This window comes from Pongo pygmaeus, chromosome 15 (genome assembly GCF_028885625.2).
Source record: "Pongo pygmaeus isolate AG05252 chromosome 15, NHGRI_mPonPyg2-v2.0_pri, whole genome shotgun sequence".
NCBI lineage: Eukaryota > Metazoa > Chordata > Mammalia > Primates > Hominidae > Pongo > Pongo pygmaeus.
Window position 1 is genome coordinate 98,789,858 of NC_072388.2, and position 16,441 is coordinate 98,806,298.

General features: G+C 45.5%; 1 protein-coding gene across 3 annotated transcripts in view; it reads left to right on the forward strand.

Annotated features, from left to right (window-relative positions):
* Positions 1-16,441, forward strand: part of LOC129012883 (cholesterol 24-hydroxylase) — a 42,687-nt gene that overhangs the window by 23,138 nt on the left and 3,108 nt on the right. For 2 of the 3 annotated variants that reach the window (XM_054449048.2, XM_054449047.2), the window contains exons 7-12: positions 134-244; positions 8,047-8,197; positions 8,374-8,436; positions 10,289-10,361; positions 13,495-13,579; positions 14,212-14,322. In XM_054449048.2, the coding sequence (XP_054305023.1) occupies positions 134-244; positions 8,047-8,197; positions 8,374-8,436; positions 10,289-10,361; positions 13,495-13,579; positions 14,212-14,322 (594 nt within the window). Of the gene's footprint in view, positions 1-133; positions 245-8,046; positions 8,198-8,373; positions 8,437-10,288; positions 10,362-13,494; positions 13,580-14,211; positions 14,323-14,463; positions 15,389-16,441 lie in introns of those variants that run through there. The other variant, XM_063652067.1, reaches the window with a different exon arrangement.

Below are 16,441 nucleotides of genomic sequence, written 5' to 3' on the forward strand. Positions count from 1 at the left end.
AGCAGCTGATGATATGATGCATATAAACCCTTAGCCCAGAGTCCAGGTGTCTAGCAGAATGATGCCAGGCTTTGCCCTGGATCTGCTGCCCTTCTGTGCCCCAGGGATGACCTTGCCCTTCTCTCTCCCGCAGGCAGCTTTTGGGATGGAGACCAGTATGCTGCTGGGTGCCCAGAAGCCTCTGTCCCAGGCAGTGAAACTTATGTTGGAGGGAATCACTGCGTCCCGCAACACTCTGGCAAAGGTACTTGCCTCAGCAACCCCCCTGGTGACCAGCCACCAGAGCTGTTGTCTTCATTTGCTGAAGAACTTCCTTCAGTGATTTTTTTTTTTCAGAATGGGTTTTGAGTTCTGGTATGTCTGAAGTGACCTCTGAATCAGGATTTGCATGCATTGCCTAAAGTAAAGGCTTAAAATCAAATTGGCTTAAAGTAAATTAGGAGTTAATCTTTCTCTCATGTGAAATGATCCCCAAAGCAGGCAATGTAGGATGACTATGATGGCTCCACGGTGTCAGATTTTCCGGATCCTTCTCTCATCCTGTTCCACTGTCTCAGCACATCATCTCATTGTCATAAGATGGCTGCTGCCAAGGTGCACCCTGCCTGCCACTGCCCGTGCCCACATGGGGCCTGGGAACCAATCTGCCCCACCCGCTGCAGCCACCACCACCTGCATGCACTGTCCAGGGACCAGACATGCCCCATCCACTGCCAGCACCCATGTGCGTCATCTAGGGGCCTGAGGAATGGTCCACCACGACTGCGGCCACCAGCACCTGCCATTGAGAGGGCCTGAGGAGAGGCCTGCCCCACTTGCCCACACTGGCCCCCACATGTATCATCCAGAGGCCTGAGGACAAGCCTGCCCAGCCCACCACCCACTGTTGCCTGCACCCAAGCATGCCATCTGGAGGCCTGGGGATTGGCTTGCCCTGCCTAATTTAGGTAGTGCCTGTGTGCAATATTGGAGGACACCTGAGGATAGACCCATCCCTCCTGCTACTGCTGGCGCCCACATATGCCATCCAAGGGCCTGAGCACAGGCCCATCCTACCCACTGTTGCCACCAGTGATGCTCAAGGACTGGCCTGCCTGGCATCTCCATCTTCAGCAAAGCCTCAGGATGGCCTCCACCAACAATGACAGTCTAAGCCACTGAGAAACTCAGAGATACCACTGACACTGACTACAGCTGAAGAAATTAAACAGAAACTATGCTATTGTGCCAATCCATAATCAAGCCAAAGCACCCTACCCACCCAACACTATAGATGCACCTATAGAAAAGTCTTTCCCTATGAAAGCCAATCCATAAAATTGGAAGAAGTAACTACTACACCAGATGCACAAAAGGGCAAAAGAAATATGGAAAAAGCAAGGAAATACTATACCTTCAAAGAAACAATAACTCTCCAGCAACAGATTCCAAATAAAATAAAATTTATTATATGTCTGAAAAAGAATTCAAAATAATGATATTAAACTCTGTGAGATACAAGAGAACATAGATAAAAATGCAAAGAAATCAGGAAAACAATTCATGACCTGAATGAGAAATTCAACAGAGAGATAGATATCATAAAAGAAAAACAAACAGAAATCTTAAAACTGAGGAATTCAGTGAATAGAATAAAAATATAATTGAAAGCTTCAACAATAGACTAGATTAAGCAGAAGAAAGAATTTCTGAACTTCAAGACAGGTCTTTTTTGAAGTAACCCAATCAGACCAAAAAAAGAAAAGAAAAGATTGAAGAAAGCCCTTGTGACACATGAGACAGTAGTAAGTGACCAAATATTCCAGTTCCAGGAATTTCAGGAGAAGAGATGGGCAAAGGCATATGAAACCTATTTAATGAAATAATAGCTGAAAACTTCTCAAGTCTTGCAAAAGATATAGACATTCAGGTACAGGAGATATAGAGATCCAGGTATAGTCATGCTTTGTATAATGTTGGGAGCTCAAAAATCTCCAAGTAGATTTAACCCAAAAAGGTCTGCCTTCTCCAAGGCACATTATAGTCAAACTGTCGAAAGTCAAAGACACAGAGAGAATTTTAAAAACAGCAAGAGAGAAGCATGAATTCACATATAAAAGAATCAGACTAACAGTAGATTGCTCAGTGAAAATCTTACAAGCCAGGGGTGACTGGGATAATATATTCAAAGTGCTGGAAATTAAAAACTGTCAGTCAAGATTATAGTACCCAGTAATGCTATACTTCCAAACTGAAAGAGAAAGTCTGTCCCAGACAAGCAAAAACCCAGGTAAATCATCACTACTAGACTGGCCCTACAAGAAATGTTTAAGGGAGTTCTGTATCTGGAAGTGAAAGGACAATCTCTATCATCATGAAAACACATGAAAGTATAAAGCCCACTGATAGAGCAGATCAGCAAACGAGAAAGAGAAAGGAGTTGAACATTACTATTACAGAATGTTTACCAAACTGCAATGATAAACAGAGAGGAAGACAGGCACAAAATATATACAGAACAACCAGAAAACAATTAAATGACTAGAGTAAGTCCTTACCTATCAGTAATAACCTTGAATGTAACTAGATTAAATTCCCCCACTTAAAAGATATAGATTGACTGAATGGATAAAAAAAAAATACCCAACTATATGCTGCCTACAAGAAACTCACCTCACCTGTAAAGACACATATAGACTGAAAGTAAAGGAATGGAAAAAGATATTCCACACAAACACAAGCCAAAGCTGTCAGGAGTAGCTATAATTATATCAAATAAAACAGACTTTAAGTCAAAAACTGCAAAAAGAGACAAGGTCATTATATAATGATAAAGGGATCAATTCTGCAAGAAGATAAAATACTTCTAAATATATTTGCACCCAATACCAGAGCACCCAGAGATAGAAAGCAAATATCTAAAGGAAAAGATAGACTCTAATACAATAATAGCTGGGGACTTCAACACCACACTCTTAGCATTGGACAGATCATCTAGACAGAAAATCATCACAGAAACATTGGATTTAACTACACTTTAGACTGTATAGACCTAATAGACATTTACAGAACTTTTCATCTAATAGCTGCAGAATATACATTCTTCTCATCAGCACATGAAAGATTCTCCAGGATAGATCATATCTTAGGCCACAAAACAAATTTTAAGAAATGGAAATCATATTAAGTATCTTCTCAGACCACAATGGAATAAAACTAGAAATCAATAACAAGTGAAACTTTGGAAATTGTACAAATACATGGGAATTAAACAATATACTCCTGAATGACCATTGGGTCAATGAAGAAATTAAGAAGGAAATAAATTATTGAAACAAATGAAAAGGGGAACACAACATACCAAAACCTGTGGGATACAGCAAAAGCAGTGCTAAGAGGGATGTTTATAATAGTAAACACATCAGAAAAGTAGGAAGATTTCAAATAAACCGCCAAATGATATATCTCAAGGAATTAGAAAAGCAAGAACAAATCAAAGCCAAAATTAGTAGAAGGAAATAAATAAATATCAGGGCAGAATTAAAGGAAGTAAAGACTAAAAAAGTACAAAGATCAATGAAGTGAAAGGTTGATTTTTGGAAAAGATAAACAAAATCAATAAACAAATAGACTCGCCAAGAAAAAAAAGAAGACCCATATAAATAAAAGCAGAAACTAAAAAGGAGACATTACAGCTGATACCACAGAAATACAAAGGATCATTACAGATTTTTATGAACAACTATACACTAACGATTGGAAAACTTAGAAGAAATGGAATTCCTGGACACATACACCCTGCCAAGATGATTGAACAAGAAAGAAATAGAAAACCTGAACAGACCAATGGTGAGTAATGAGATTGAAATACTAATAAAAAGTCTTCCAACAAAGAAAAGCCGATGACCAGATGTCTTTACTGCTGAATTCTCCCAAACCTATGAAGAAGAACACCAATTCTTCTCAAACTATTCCAAAAAATTGAAGAAGAGGGAACTCTTCCTAACTTATTCTATGAGGCCAGCACTACCCTACCCTGATACCACAAACAGACAAGGATGCAATAAAAAAGAAAACTACATGCCAACATCCCTGATGAACATAGATGCAAAAATCTTCAACAAAATACTAGCAAACAAACCTAATCCAACAACACATCAAAAAGGTAATTCACCATGATTAACTGGGATTTATCCCAGGGATGCAATGGTGCTTCAACATATGCAAGTCAATAAATGTTATACATCATATTAACAGGATGAAGGACAAAAACCACATGATCATCTCAATAGATGCAGAAAAAGCACTTGATAAAATTTAACACCCCTTCATGATTAAAAACTCTCAATGAATTATGAATAGAAGGAACGTAGCTCAACTCAATGAAGGTCGCGTATAATATACCCACAGCTAACATCATACTTAGTGGGGAAAAACTAAAAGTCTTTCCTTTAAGAACTGGAACAAGATAACGATGCCCATTTCATCACTCTTATTCAACATAGTACTATTAATAGAAGTGCTAGCCAGAGCAGTCAGGCAAGAGAAAGAAATAAAAGACATCCAAATTGGAAAAGAAGAAGTCAAACTGTCCCTCTTTGCAGAAGACATGATCTTATATTTAGAAATTCCTAAAGACTCCACCAAAAAACTCTTAGAACTGATGAATGACTTCAGTAAAGTTGTGGGGTAAAAAAATCAGCATACAAAAATCAGTAGCAATTCTATACACCAATAATGAACTCATGGAAGAAGAAACCAATAAAGCAATCCCATTTACAATTGCTATGTAGAAAATAAAATACCCAGGAATAAATTTAACCAAGGAGGTGAAAGACTTATACAAGGAAAACTACAAAACACTGATGAAAGAAATTGAAGAAGACACAAACTAATGAAAAAACATCCCATGCTCATGGATTGAAAGAATTAATATTGTTAAAATGACCATACTACCCAAAGCAATCTATGGATTCAATGCAATCTCTATCAAAATACTAATGACATTCTTCACAGAAATAGAAAAAACAATCCTAAAATTTGCATGAAACCACAAAAGAGCCCAAATAGCCAAAGCAACTCTGAGCAAAAAGAACAAAGCTGGAGGCACCACAGTACCTGATTTCAAAATATACTATAAAGCTACAATAACCAAAACAACATGGTATTGGTTTAAAAAATAACAGACATAGACCAATGTAACAGAATAGAGAGCCTAGAAATATATTCATGTGTTTACAGGAAACAGACTTTCAACAAAGGCACCAAGAACATACACTGGGGAAAGGGCAGTGCTGGGAAAACTGGATATCTAAATGCAGAAGAATTAAAGCATACCCCTATCTCTCACCATATACAAAAATCACCTTAAAATGAATAGACTTGGCCAGGCATGGTGGCTCATGCCTGTAATACCAGCTCTTTGGGAGGCCAAGGTGGGCAGATCACAAGGTCAGGAGATGGAGACCATCCTGGCTAATACGGTGAAACCCTGTCTCTACTAAAAATACAAAAAATTAGCTGGGTGTGGTGGCACACACCTATAGTCCCAGCTACTTGGGAGGCTGAGGCAGGAGAATCACTTGAACCTGGGAGGCAGAAGTTGCAATGAGCTGATATCGTGCCACTGCACTCCAGCCTGGGCGACAGAGCGAGACTACAAGACTATGTCTCAAACAAAAGAAAAATTAGTAGACTTAAACATAAGACCTGCAACTATAAAAACACTAGAAGAAAACATAGGGGAAATGCTCCAGGACATTGGTGTAGGCAAACATTTTATAGCTAAGACTTCAAAAATACAGGCAACAACAACAAAAATAGACAAATGTGGCCAGGCATGGTGGCTCATGCCTGTAATCCCAGCATTTTGGGAGGCCAAGGCAGGCAGATCACATGAGGGCAGGAGTTTCAGGCCAGCCTGGTCAACATGGTGAAACCCTGTCTCTACTAAAAATACAAAAATTAGCCGGTCATGGTGGTTGGCACTTGTAGTCCCAGCTACTCGGGAGGCAGAGGCAGGAGAATCACTTGATCCCGGGAGGTGGAGGTTGCAGTGAGCCGAGATCACACCCCTGCACTCCAGCATGGCTGACAGAGTGAGACTCCATCTCAAAAAAAAAAAAAGGGACGTGTGACTATATTAAATGTGACTATATTAAACTAAAAAGGTTCTGCACAGCAAAGGAAACTGCACAGCAAAGGAAACAATCAACAGAATGAAGAGACAACTTGTTAAATGGGAGAAAGAATTTGCAAACCACTCATCTGACAAGGAACACAAACAACAGCAAAAAAAAAAAAAAAAAGCAAATAATTCCATTAAAAAGTTGGCAAAGGATCTTAATAGACATTTCTCAAAAGACAAATGGCCAAGAGGTATATGAAAAAATGTTCAATGTCACTAATCATCAGATAAATGCAAATCTGTGAGATATCATTTTACCCCAGTTAGAATGGCTATTATCAAAAAGACAAAAAATAACAGATGCTGGTGAGGATAGAGAGAAATGGAACTCTTATGCATTGTTGGCAGGAATGTAAATTTGTATAGCCATTATGGAAAACGGTATGGAGGTTTCTCAAACTAAAAAGAGAACAAACATATGATTCCGCAATCCCACTACTGGGTATTTATCCAAAGAAAAAGAAATCAGTATATCAAAGGGACACCTGCACAATAGCCAAGATATAGAATCAACCTAAGTGTCAATCAACAGATAAACGGATAAAGAAAATTTGGTGTAGCTGGCGCGGCAGTTCACGCCTGTAATCACAGCACTTTGGAAGGCCAAGGCAGGTGGATCACCTGAGGTCAGGACTTCAAGACTAGCCTTTCACATGGTGAAACCCCATCTCTACTAAAATTACAAAAAATTAGCTGGGCTTGGTGACGGGCACCTGTAATCCCAGCTACTCAGGAGGCTGAAGCAGGAGAATCGCCTGAACCCAGAAAACGGAGGTTGCAGTGAGCCAAGATCGTGCCATTGCACTCCAGCCTGGGCAACAAGAGTGAAACCCCATCTCAAAAAAAAAAAAAGGAAAAGAAAATTTGGTGTATATACACATGGAATGCTGTTTGCCCATAAGAAAGAATGAAATCCTGACATTTGGAGCAGCCTGGATGGAACTGGAGATCATTATGTTAAGTGAAACAAGGCAAGACCAGAAAGACAAATATCGCCTGTTCTCCCACATATGTGGGAGCTAAACAAGTTGATCTCATGGAGGTAAAGAGTAGAATGGTAGTTACTAGAGGCTGGGAAGGGTGAGTGAAGAGAAGTTGGTTAATGGGTACAAACATACAGTTATATAGAAGGAATAAGTTTTAGTGTCAGTAGCACAGTGGGTGACTATAGCTAACAGCAAGGTATTGTATATTTCAAAAATAGGGAGAAGATTTGAAATGTTTCCAACACAAATGATAAATGTTTGAGGTGATGAATATCGTAAATATGCTGATTTGACCATTGCACATTGTATTCGTGTATCAAAATATCACATGTACCCCATACGTGTGTATAATTATTATGTATCAAGTAAAATATATAGATTTTTAAAAAGATGGCTGCTGCTGCTCCACATATCACCTCCTTATTCCAGGCATGAAGAAGGAAGAAAGGGGAAAGGTGATACTGAGTTCATCTCAGGGCCCCCTCCCGTTCCCTGGGACTTCGGCCCCTGAGCTTGCAGCCCCCAATGCCGTCCCGTCTTTTTGGCAGTTGATCGCACTCTACTTCCCACTGCTTGGGATTTCTTCCTTCGATGCAAGCCTAGCTGCCTCCACCCATCAGGGGTCCCTTTTTACCTTGCAGGGCTACATGGATGTTTTAAGCCATCCCGTCCACCACTGCTAAGGATTTGGTGCAGGAAAGGGAGGCTGAGGCCTGGGCTCAGTCTGCTATCTTGATCCAGTCTCCCTGGCTGCTTCATCTTTTCTAGAATTTCTCACATTCTACTGACCTCCCAGCTTGCCAGTGCCACTAACGTCATTTCGGGGTGGTGGGGGAGAGGGGAGAGGGAACGTGCGTGTTCACTTGGCCATCTGGAGCTGAAACTCTTGTTTAGTTCCTGCCAGGGAAGAGGAAGCAGCTCCGGGAGGTCCGGGAGAGCATTCGCTTCCTGCGCCAGGTGGGCAGGGACTGGGTCCAGCGCCGCCGGGAGGCCCTGAAGAGGGGCGAGGAGGTTCCTGCCGACATCCTCACACAGATTCTCAAAGGTGCGAGGGCCCCCTCTGCGGACTGGGGAGGGCAGGGTGGGCCGGGACGTCCCCCAGGTGATTCATCGCCACTGACTCTGTTTGGCTTAAGAGGAGAAACACAGTTAGTTATTTTATGAGCCATGGGGAAAGGGAGCAAAGATTTGCTGGGAACTGAGACTCTCCTTGTCTTTCAGCTGAAGAGGGAGCCCAGGACGATGAGGGTCTGCTGGACAACTTCGTCACCTTCTTCATTGCTGGTTTGTAGCTTTAGTGGTGACCAAGGGCCCGGAGCTCTGCAGAAATGCTGTGGACCATGGATCCCTCAAACCCAACTCTTTGGGATTTTTTGGGCTATCTGAGCAGAGCTCACCGCAGGGCTAGGGGGCTGGGCTGAAGGGAGCAGAAGCCCCCTCTCCTAGCTGTCTTGGGGGCCTCTGACCTGGTAATGCAGCTGGCAATTGTGGGGATGTGTGAAGCTGGCCATTCAGCTCCAGAGAGCTTGGCTGTGTGAATGCAGGCATCCCCTCACTCAGAATTTGTGGGGAGGCCTGCATTAGACTGGCACAAAAAGATGCTAAGCAGCTTCATTCGTTTGCTCATCAGATATTTCCTGAACACGGCTCTTCACCTAGAAAACTCCTCTTCACCCGTCAGTGAGCCCTCACATGCCTCCTCCCCAGGCAAGCGCAGGCTGCCTCAGGCACTCAGCTAGAAGCTGGCCACAGGCCTGGAGCTCCTCCCCACCACCCATCTCATAGTGTTAAGCTGTTTATTTATTTGTGGTAATTGAGTGAGGTCTGTTCCCCACCAGACTTGACGAGCGAAGGGTCAGGTTGTTTTGCTCACCTCTGTTCTCCCAGGGCCCAGTGCGGTAGGTTCCCATGAACATTGAATGAAATACACGAACAAATGGTTGACACTAGGCACTGGGAAGATGGAGGTGAACAAGATGAGGGACAGTTTCTAGTCTATTGGCGGAGGTGGACAGACAGAGAGACAAATACTGATGGACGAAGAGGTCTGCAGGTGAACGGCATGGAGGAAGGCCCTTTAGGTGCGAGAAGCACTTGCAGATGCCCCAGGAGATTAGAAGTGGCCAGTGCTAAAGCAAGGCTGCAGGGCGCCATTCCCTGCAATGGATAGAAAGGACTTGTGGAACCAATGGCTGGTCCTCATTCCTGCAGCTGGGAACCCAGGTCCTGGATGAGGCTTCTGGACAGACCTAGCCTCAGGCTCCTCATCTGTAAAATGGGGGCCTTGAGGAGCTCTCCAGGCTTCTATCCAGCCTTCCAAAGAGGGTTTATTAGTCCCGTCTCGTCCCTCCAGTCTATCCCTGAGCCCTGCGTCCCGATGCTATTATGGGGGACTGGCCGAGGGCAGGGTGGGTTGTGTCTGTCTTTCCCTTTGCCTGTGAGGAAACTGAGGCCGAGGAGGGAAGTGGCCTCCTATAGTCACAGCCCGAGATGCAGAGCTGGGGCCAGGGCTGCTGTGTTCTCCCACCCTGCTCCCTGGCTGAGGGCTCTGCTGGCTGTGTGACTGGCCCACCTCCACACCCTAGGAGCTGGGCCCTGCTTCCCAGCTCTGACTTGCTGTAAGTTATAGGCCCTTCTCCTGCATTCAAGCGGGCCCCTCAAGCGCCTTGGCTCCTTTAGAGTAAACTCATGTCTGTTCCCTCCCAGGCCAGCTTGGAGGGGTTGACTCTATCACCTTGGCCAGACCCTGCCAGAACTCAAAATCAGCCTCCCGAAACGTCTGCCACCCCCTCATAGAACCTCAGGGTCATGGGGGGCTTTTGTATGCACCCTGCAGCCTGGGAAGGAGAGGCCTTGGGCTCACGGACTTTGAATTGTGTCCCTCCCCACTCTCCCTGCTGTGTGACCAAAGAGACCCATTCCTCTCCACCTCCACTTTTTCTTCTCCAAAATGGAGGTGAGCACCTCCCCGGGCCAAGTGAGACCCAGACGATGGTTCAAGGAAGGGGCTTTTAGAGCCAGATGCCTGGGGGCACATGCCATTTACATGCCGGCACTGGCTGGCGTAGAGGCAGACAAACTGTCTCCTTCATCCTGTGGCCCCACGTGGAGCAACCACCGTCCTCCCTTCCCACAGGTCACGAGACCTCTGCCAACCACTTGGCATTCACAGTGATGGAGCTGTCTCGCCAGCCGGAGATCGTGGCAAGGTATGGGAGCTGCTCTTGGGGCTGGCAAAGAGGTCTGTCTGATGTCTTGTTCCTGAGGGCCACCTGCCCCCACCTCCCACGGTTGAGTCCCCTCAACATGCCCTGCTTCCCCCGGGCCTTGGCACGTGCTGTTCCCTCTCTTGGAAACGCTCTCCCTGCTTTTCCCCTGGAGAACACACCTCCTCCTCCCACTCCTCTTCTAGAAAGGGCTTCTCAGATGCCTAAAGGAGCCACCCCATGTTTCCCCTCCGAGCCTCCTCCCAACTCATGAATGTGTTTCCCCTGAGACTGTTTCATCATGTCTATTTCAGCCATGAGACCGGAAGCTCCAGGAGGGCAGGGACCGTGGTTTTTTCCCTCCCCACAGCGTACCCAGTGCCTGGCCAGGGCCTGGCAGTGAGGATGGAGCAGAATCCCTGCTAAATTGCCAAGAGTGTGCTTGTCTTCTGATGGCAAGACAAAGGAGGGCGTCCCTGGGGAGGTGGTATTTGAGTCGGGCCATTGGTTTCCTTAAATACAAACAGGCTCCCTCCAGGACAGTTGCATGGAGTGGCTGAAGCAAGTGTCAAAGCTCTCTAAACACACCAACAGGCTGGATGGGAGCTCTGGGGAGGTGGGGTCAGGCCTTCAATTACAATTATTAGTCATCAGCAGCATATAAGGGCGGAAGTGAAAGATTGTGTGAAAATATACAATTTTTCTAGGGTTTAAAAATAAGTATGATTGTAATAAGCATTTCATATAAAAATTTTGGGAAAAGCGGAAAAGTTATAATAATAATAATAAACCCACCCATGGCACCCAACCCACCCAGAGGCACTTCACTGTTAACTGCTGAGTATCTGTTCAGCACCTTCTCACCTACGCATGAGCAGCTTTGCCGTGTTTTTTTGTCACCTGGTTGTACAGCTGGCTTTTATTCCCCATAAGCCTTATCACAGCATTGCCTACCTCATTGTAACCTCCTCCCAAATCCACTCTTTAAAAAATTGTGGTAAAATATACATAACATAAAATTTTACATTTTCCTTGTTTTTAAGCCCACAGTTTAGTGGCATTAAGGGCATTCACATTGTGAATGTCATCCCCCTCCACTATTATTTTTACTTTTTTGAGACAGAGTCTTGCTGTGTTGCCCAGGCTGGAGTGCGATCTCAGCTCACTGCAACCTCCACCTCCCCAGTTCAAACAATTCTCCTGCCTCAGCCTCCAGAGTAGCTGGGATTACAGGTGTGCACCACCACACCTGGCTAATTTTTTTGTGTGTGTGTATTTTTAGTAGAGATGGGGTTTTGCCATGTTGGCCAGGCTGGTCTCAAACTCCTGGCCTGAAGTGATCCACCTGTCTTGGCATCACAAAGTGCTGGGATTACAGGTGTGAGCCACTGCTCCTGGCCTCCGTCTCCAGACCTTTTTCATCTTCCCAAACTGAAAATCTGTCCATTCTCCCCTCCTCCATCCTTGGTAACTACCATTCTACTTTGTCTCTATGTGTTTGTCTATTCTAGGTGACTTATGTAAGTAGACTCATACAGTATTTGTCTTTTTTGTGACTGGGTCATTTCACTCAGATAATGTCCTCCAAGTTCATCCATGTTGCAGTATGTGTCAGAACTCCCTTCGTTTTTGTTCTTTTCTTTTTTTTTTTTTTTTTTTTTTTTTTTTTTTTAAGACAGAGTCTCGCTCTGTTGCCCAGGCTGCAGTGCAGTGGCACAATCTCAGCTCACTGCAAGCTCCACCTCCTGGGTTCATGCCATTCTCCTGCCTCAGGCTCCTGAGTAGCTGGGACTACAGGTGCACGCCACCATGCCTGGCTAATTTTTTTTGTATTTTTAGTAGAGACGGGGCTTCACGGGTTAGCCAGGATGGTCTTGATCTCCTGACCTCGTGATCCGCCCGCCTTGGCCTCCCAAAGTGCTGGGATTACAGGCATGAGCCACCGCGCCCGGCAGAACTCCCTTCCTTTTTAAGACTTACTAATGTTCCTTTGTAATCATCTATCCCATTTTGCATATTCATACATCTGTCCATGGATACCTGGGTTGCTTCTACCGTTTGTCTATTTTGAATAATGCTGCTATGAGGATGGGTATACAAATATCTTTTTAAGTCCCTGCTTTCAGTTGTTTTGGGTTTATACTCAGAGGTGGGATTGCTGGATCATATGGTGATTCTATTTTTAATTTTTTGAGGAATCACCATACCGTTTTCCATAACGGCTGAACCATTTTACATTCCCACCAGCAGTGTGCAAGTGTTCTTTCTGATTTGTCCACATCCTCTACGATACTTTTGTGTTTATTGAGATGAGAACCATCCTAATGAGTATGAAGTGGTCCAGATCCACTCTTTTTTTTTTTTTTTTTTTTTTTTGAGACGGAGTCTTGCTCTGTTGCTGGGCTGGAGTGCAGTAGCCCTACCTCTGCTCACTGCAAACTCCACCTCCCAGATTCAAGTGATTCTCATGCCTCAGCCTCCCAAGTAGCTGGGATTACAGGCACCCGCCACCACTCCTGGCTAATTTTTGTATTTTTAGTAGAAACGGAGTTTCACCATGTTGGCCAGGCTGGTTTCCTACAGCCAATCCCAAACATCAGACACAAAGGGTGGATGTTTTAGGGCCCCTGGAACATGGTTCCCAATGGTCTGGGCACTGTTTTGGATGTAGCCATCGCTGGATCTCTTTAACAGTCTTTGGGCTGGGCACAGTGGCTCACGCCTGTAATCCCAGTACTTTGGGAAGCTGAGGCGGGCAGATCACCTGGGGGTCAGGAGTTCAAGACCAGCCTGGCCAACATGGTGAAACCCTGTCTCTACTAAAAACACAAAAATTAGCTGAGCGTGGTGGTGGGCGCCTGTAATCCCAGCTACTTGGGAGGCTGAGGAGGGAGAATTGCTTGAATCCTGGGGGGAGGGCGGAGGTTGCAGTGAGCCAAGACTGCACCACTGCACTCCAGCCTGGGCGAAAGAGCAAGACTTTGTCTCAAAAAATAAAGATACAAGTAACAGTGTTTGTGAGTGGGGAGCCCCATGCGTCTCTCTTCACGCTTCCTTCCAATGCCCACTTCTTAAAGCTAAGTAAGTCGGGGAAAGCTCCCTTTGGAGACGAACTTGTCTTTGTCTTACCCCACAGGCTGCAGGCCGAGGTGGATGAGGTCATTGGTTCTAAGAGGTACCTGGATTTCGAGGATCTGGGGAGACTGCAATACCTGTCCCAGGTGTGGGAAGTAGGAGGGAAGTTTCTGGGTGGATGTGGGTGATCATGTCATCATGCCTGCTTCCTCCCTGGACCTTTTAGGACAGTGGTTCTCAAACTTTGCTGTATAGGATACTCCCCCAGAAGATTTAAAGTATCCTGAGGCCCAGGCTGCCCCAGACTAATGACATCAGAGTCAAAGAGCTCCCCAGGTCACCCCAGTATTCAACTTAGGTTGGAAACTGGCCCTTTAGTAAATGGTGCCGTATTTGTGCTTCCCAGCTAGGCTGGGGTTCCAGATCCTTAAGCTTCCCCTGGTGGAGTCAGGCTCAGCAGCGCCTCCCCATGCTGCCGCCGCACAGCAGGAGGCCTTGCAGGTTCTGCTGTGGCTCTCTGGAATGGTGGGACCCCTGATTCCTGGTCCCAGCTCTGCCATTGTGGCCTTGCACAACTCCCTTCTCCTTCTGGACCTCAGTTTCTCCATCTGTCACGTGACGGTGAGGCTGATGTCCCAGGGGCCTGGGACCCAGGTCAGGGTGAGGGTATGCATTCAGCCTGTGGGTGGGAAAGACAGGGGTCCCAGGCATGCCGCCGGCCGGCATGATCCGTGGCCTCTCCTGACACTGTTGTTATCTCTCCTTGTGGCTTCTCTAGGTCCTCAAAGAGTCGCTGAGGCTGTACCCACCAGCATGGGGCACCTTTCGCCTGCTGGAAGAGGAGACCTTGATTGATGGGGTCAGAGTCCCCGGAAACACCCCACTCTTGGTGGGTGGAGGCCCTGGGGGCCCTGGGGTGGGCTGGGCTGCTTGCCCCAATGGTGGTGAATTTGGGACTCACCAGGGGAGCCTGTGGCCCTGTTCCCATCATTGCAGCGGGCCTCACTGGCTGCCCTGTTCTTTCTCACAGAGTCTCACCGTAGCCCTGTGAGGGCTTTTTCCCCTCCTCACACTGTCCAGCAGAAGATTACAGCAGGTCATTCTGGAAGGGAGGTGCCCCATTTACAGCTGAGGACACTGAGGTTCAGAGAGGTTAGGTCACTTTCCTGGGGTCACACAGCTGGGGAACAGCAGATCTGGAAAGTGCCCAGTTTCACAGTTGACCCAAACTTGTCCTGGTTCCTTCTTTCCTCACATTTTATAGCCCTTTCTCTCTCAGCTTTCTCCCCAGACCTCCTTTACCTTGTGTCTCTTTGTTTGCTTACTTGTTCATTTATCCATTCATCTAGGCATTTATTCATGTATGATAGCCCCTAAACCCACCCCCAAACCAGGAAACTAGGATGTAGTCACTCCCTGCTCCCCTGACAAGAAATCACTAATCTGAATTGTGTGTTTCCCGTTCCCGTGTGTGTGTGTGTGTGTGTGTGTGTGTGTGTGTGCCTGTGTGCACTCACGCAGGAATATATTGTAGGACTTGCTTTTTGACTCAGTATAAAGTTGGTAAGATTTGTGTAGGTTTCTCCATGAGGCCATAGCACAACCACCATTGCTGATCAATTCTCAGGTGACAGGCATTTGAGAGGTGTCCAGTTTGTCCCTATCTTGAGCACCACAGCAACGATGCCATTTCTGTCCGCATGTCCAGGAACAGTGTGCAAGCAAGCTCCTTGGGCATTTACCCAGAAGTGAGAGGGCTGGGTTGTAGGACCTGTGACTGTTCAGCTTTACAAACTAATGCCACATTGTTTTCCAAAGTGGCTGCACCAACTTGGACGCCCAGTAGTGGTGAGGGAGAGCACCTGCTGTTCTTCATTGTCTCCAACACTTAGCATGGTCCAATTTTGTATCTGCTGCCATCCAAATATGTGTTTTTAAAAAAGTATTTCACCATGGTCTTGATTTGTGCTTTCTTGATTACTAACTAGTAAGAGTGAGCATCTGACCCTGCTTTCTCTGTCTCTGAGATGTGGCCTCGGTTTCCCTTTTTGGGTAGTGTTTTTTCATATTGCTACGTAGAGCATTATTTTATTTTATTATTTTTTACAGCATACATTTATTTACTATTATTTTCATTATTTTGTTTTTAGATAGAGTCTTGCTCTGTCCCTCAGGCTGGAGTGCAGCAGCACCATCTTGGCTCACTGCAACCTCTGCCTCCCAGGTTCAAGCAATTCTCGTGCCTTGGCCTCCCGAGTAGCTGGGACTACAGGCGCACAGCCCCACGCCTGGCTAATTTTTGTATTTTTAGTAGAGATGGGATTTCACCAGGTTGGCCACGCTGTTCTCAAACTCCTGACCTCAAGTGATCCACCTGCCTCGGCCTCCCAAAGTGCTGGGATTGCAGGTGTGAGCCAGCGCGCCCAGCCCTAGAGCTTTATTTTAAAAACTCATGTGTTAATCTTTTGTCTGGTATGTTTGTCATCTTTGTGGCTTGTCTTCTTTAATGTGTTTTTGATGATCTGTATGTCTTAATATTTTTAACAATTACTTCTTTTGCTTTGCCTTGTTTAAGAAATCCTTCTCTATCCTGAGTTCAGGACATTCACTTACATTGTCCTCAGTTTTACATTTTTCTTTTCAAAGTTGAGCTTGTAACTACCTGGAATTGATTTTGTGTGTGGTTTCAAGGTAGGGACCTTTCTGTATTGACTCGCCAGGGCTATTGTAATGAAGTGCCACAGACTTTGGCTGAAACAACAGAAATTTATTTTCTCCCAGTCCTGGAGGCTGGAAGTCTGAGATCAAGGCGTTGGAGGCTGGTTTCTTCTGAGGGCTCACTCCTTGGTGTGCAGACAGCCACCTTCTCCCTGTGTCTCCACATGGTCTTCCTTCTGTGTGTCTGTGTCCTAATCTCCTCTTATAAGGACACCAGTCAGGTTGGATTAGGGCCCATCCTAAGTACCTCATTTTAAGTTAATTACCTCATTAAAGACCTTGTCTCCAAA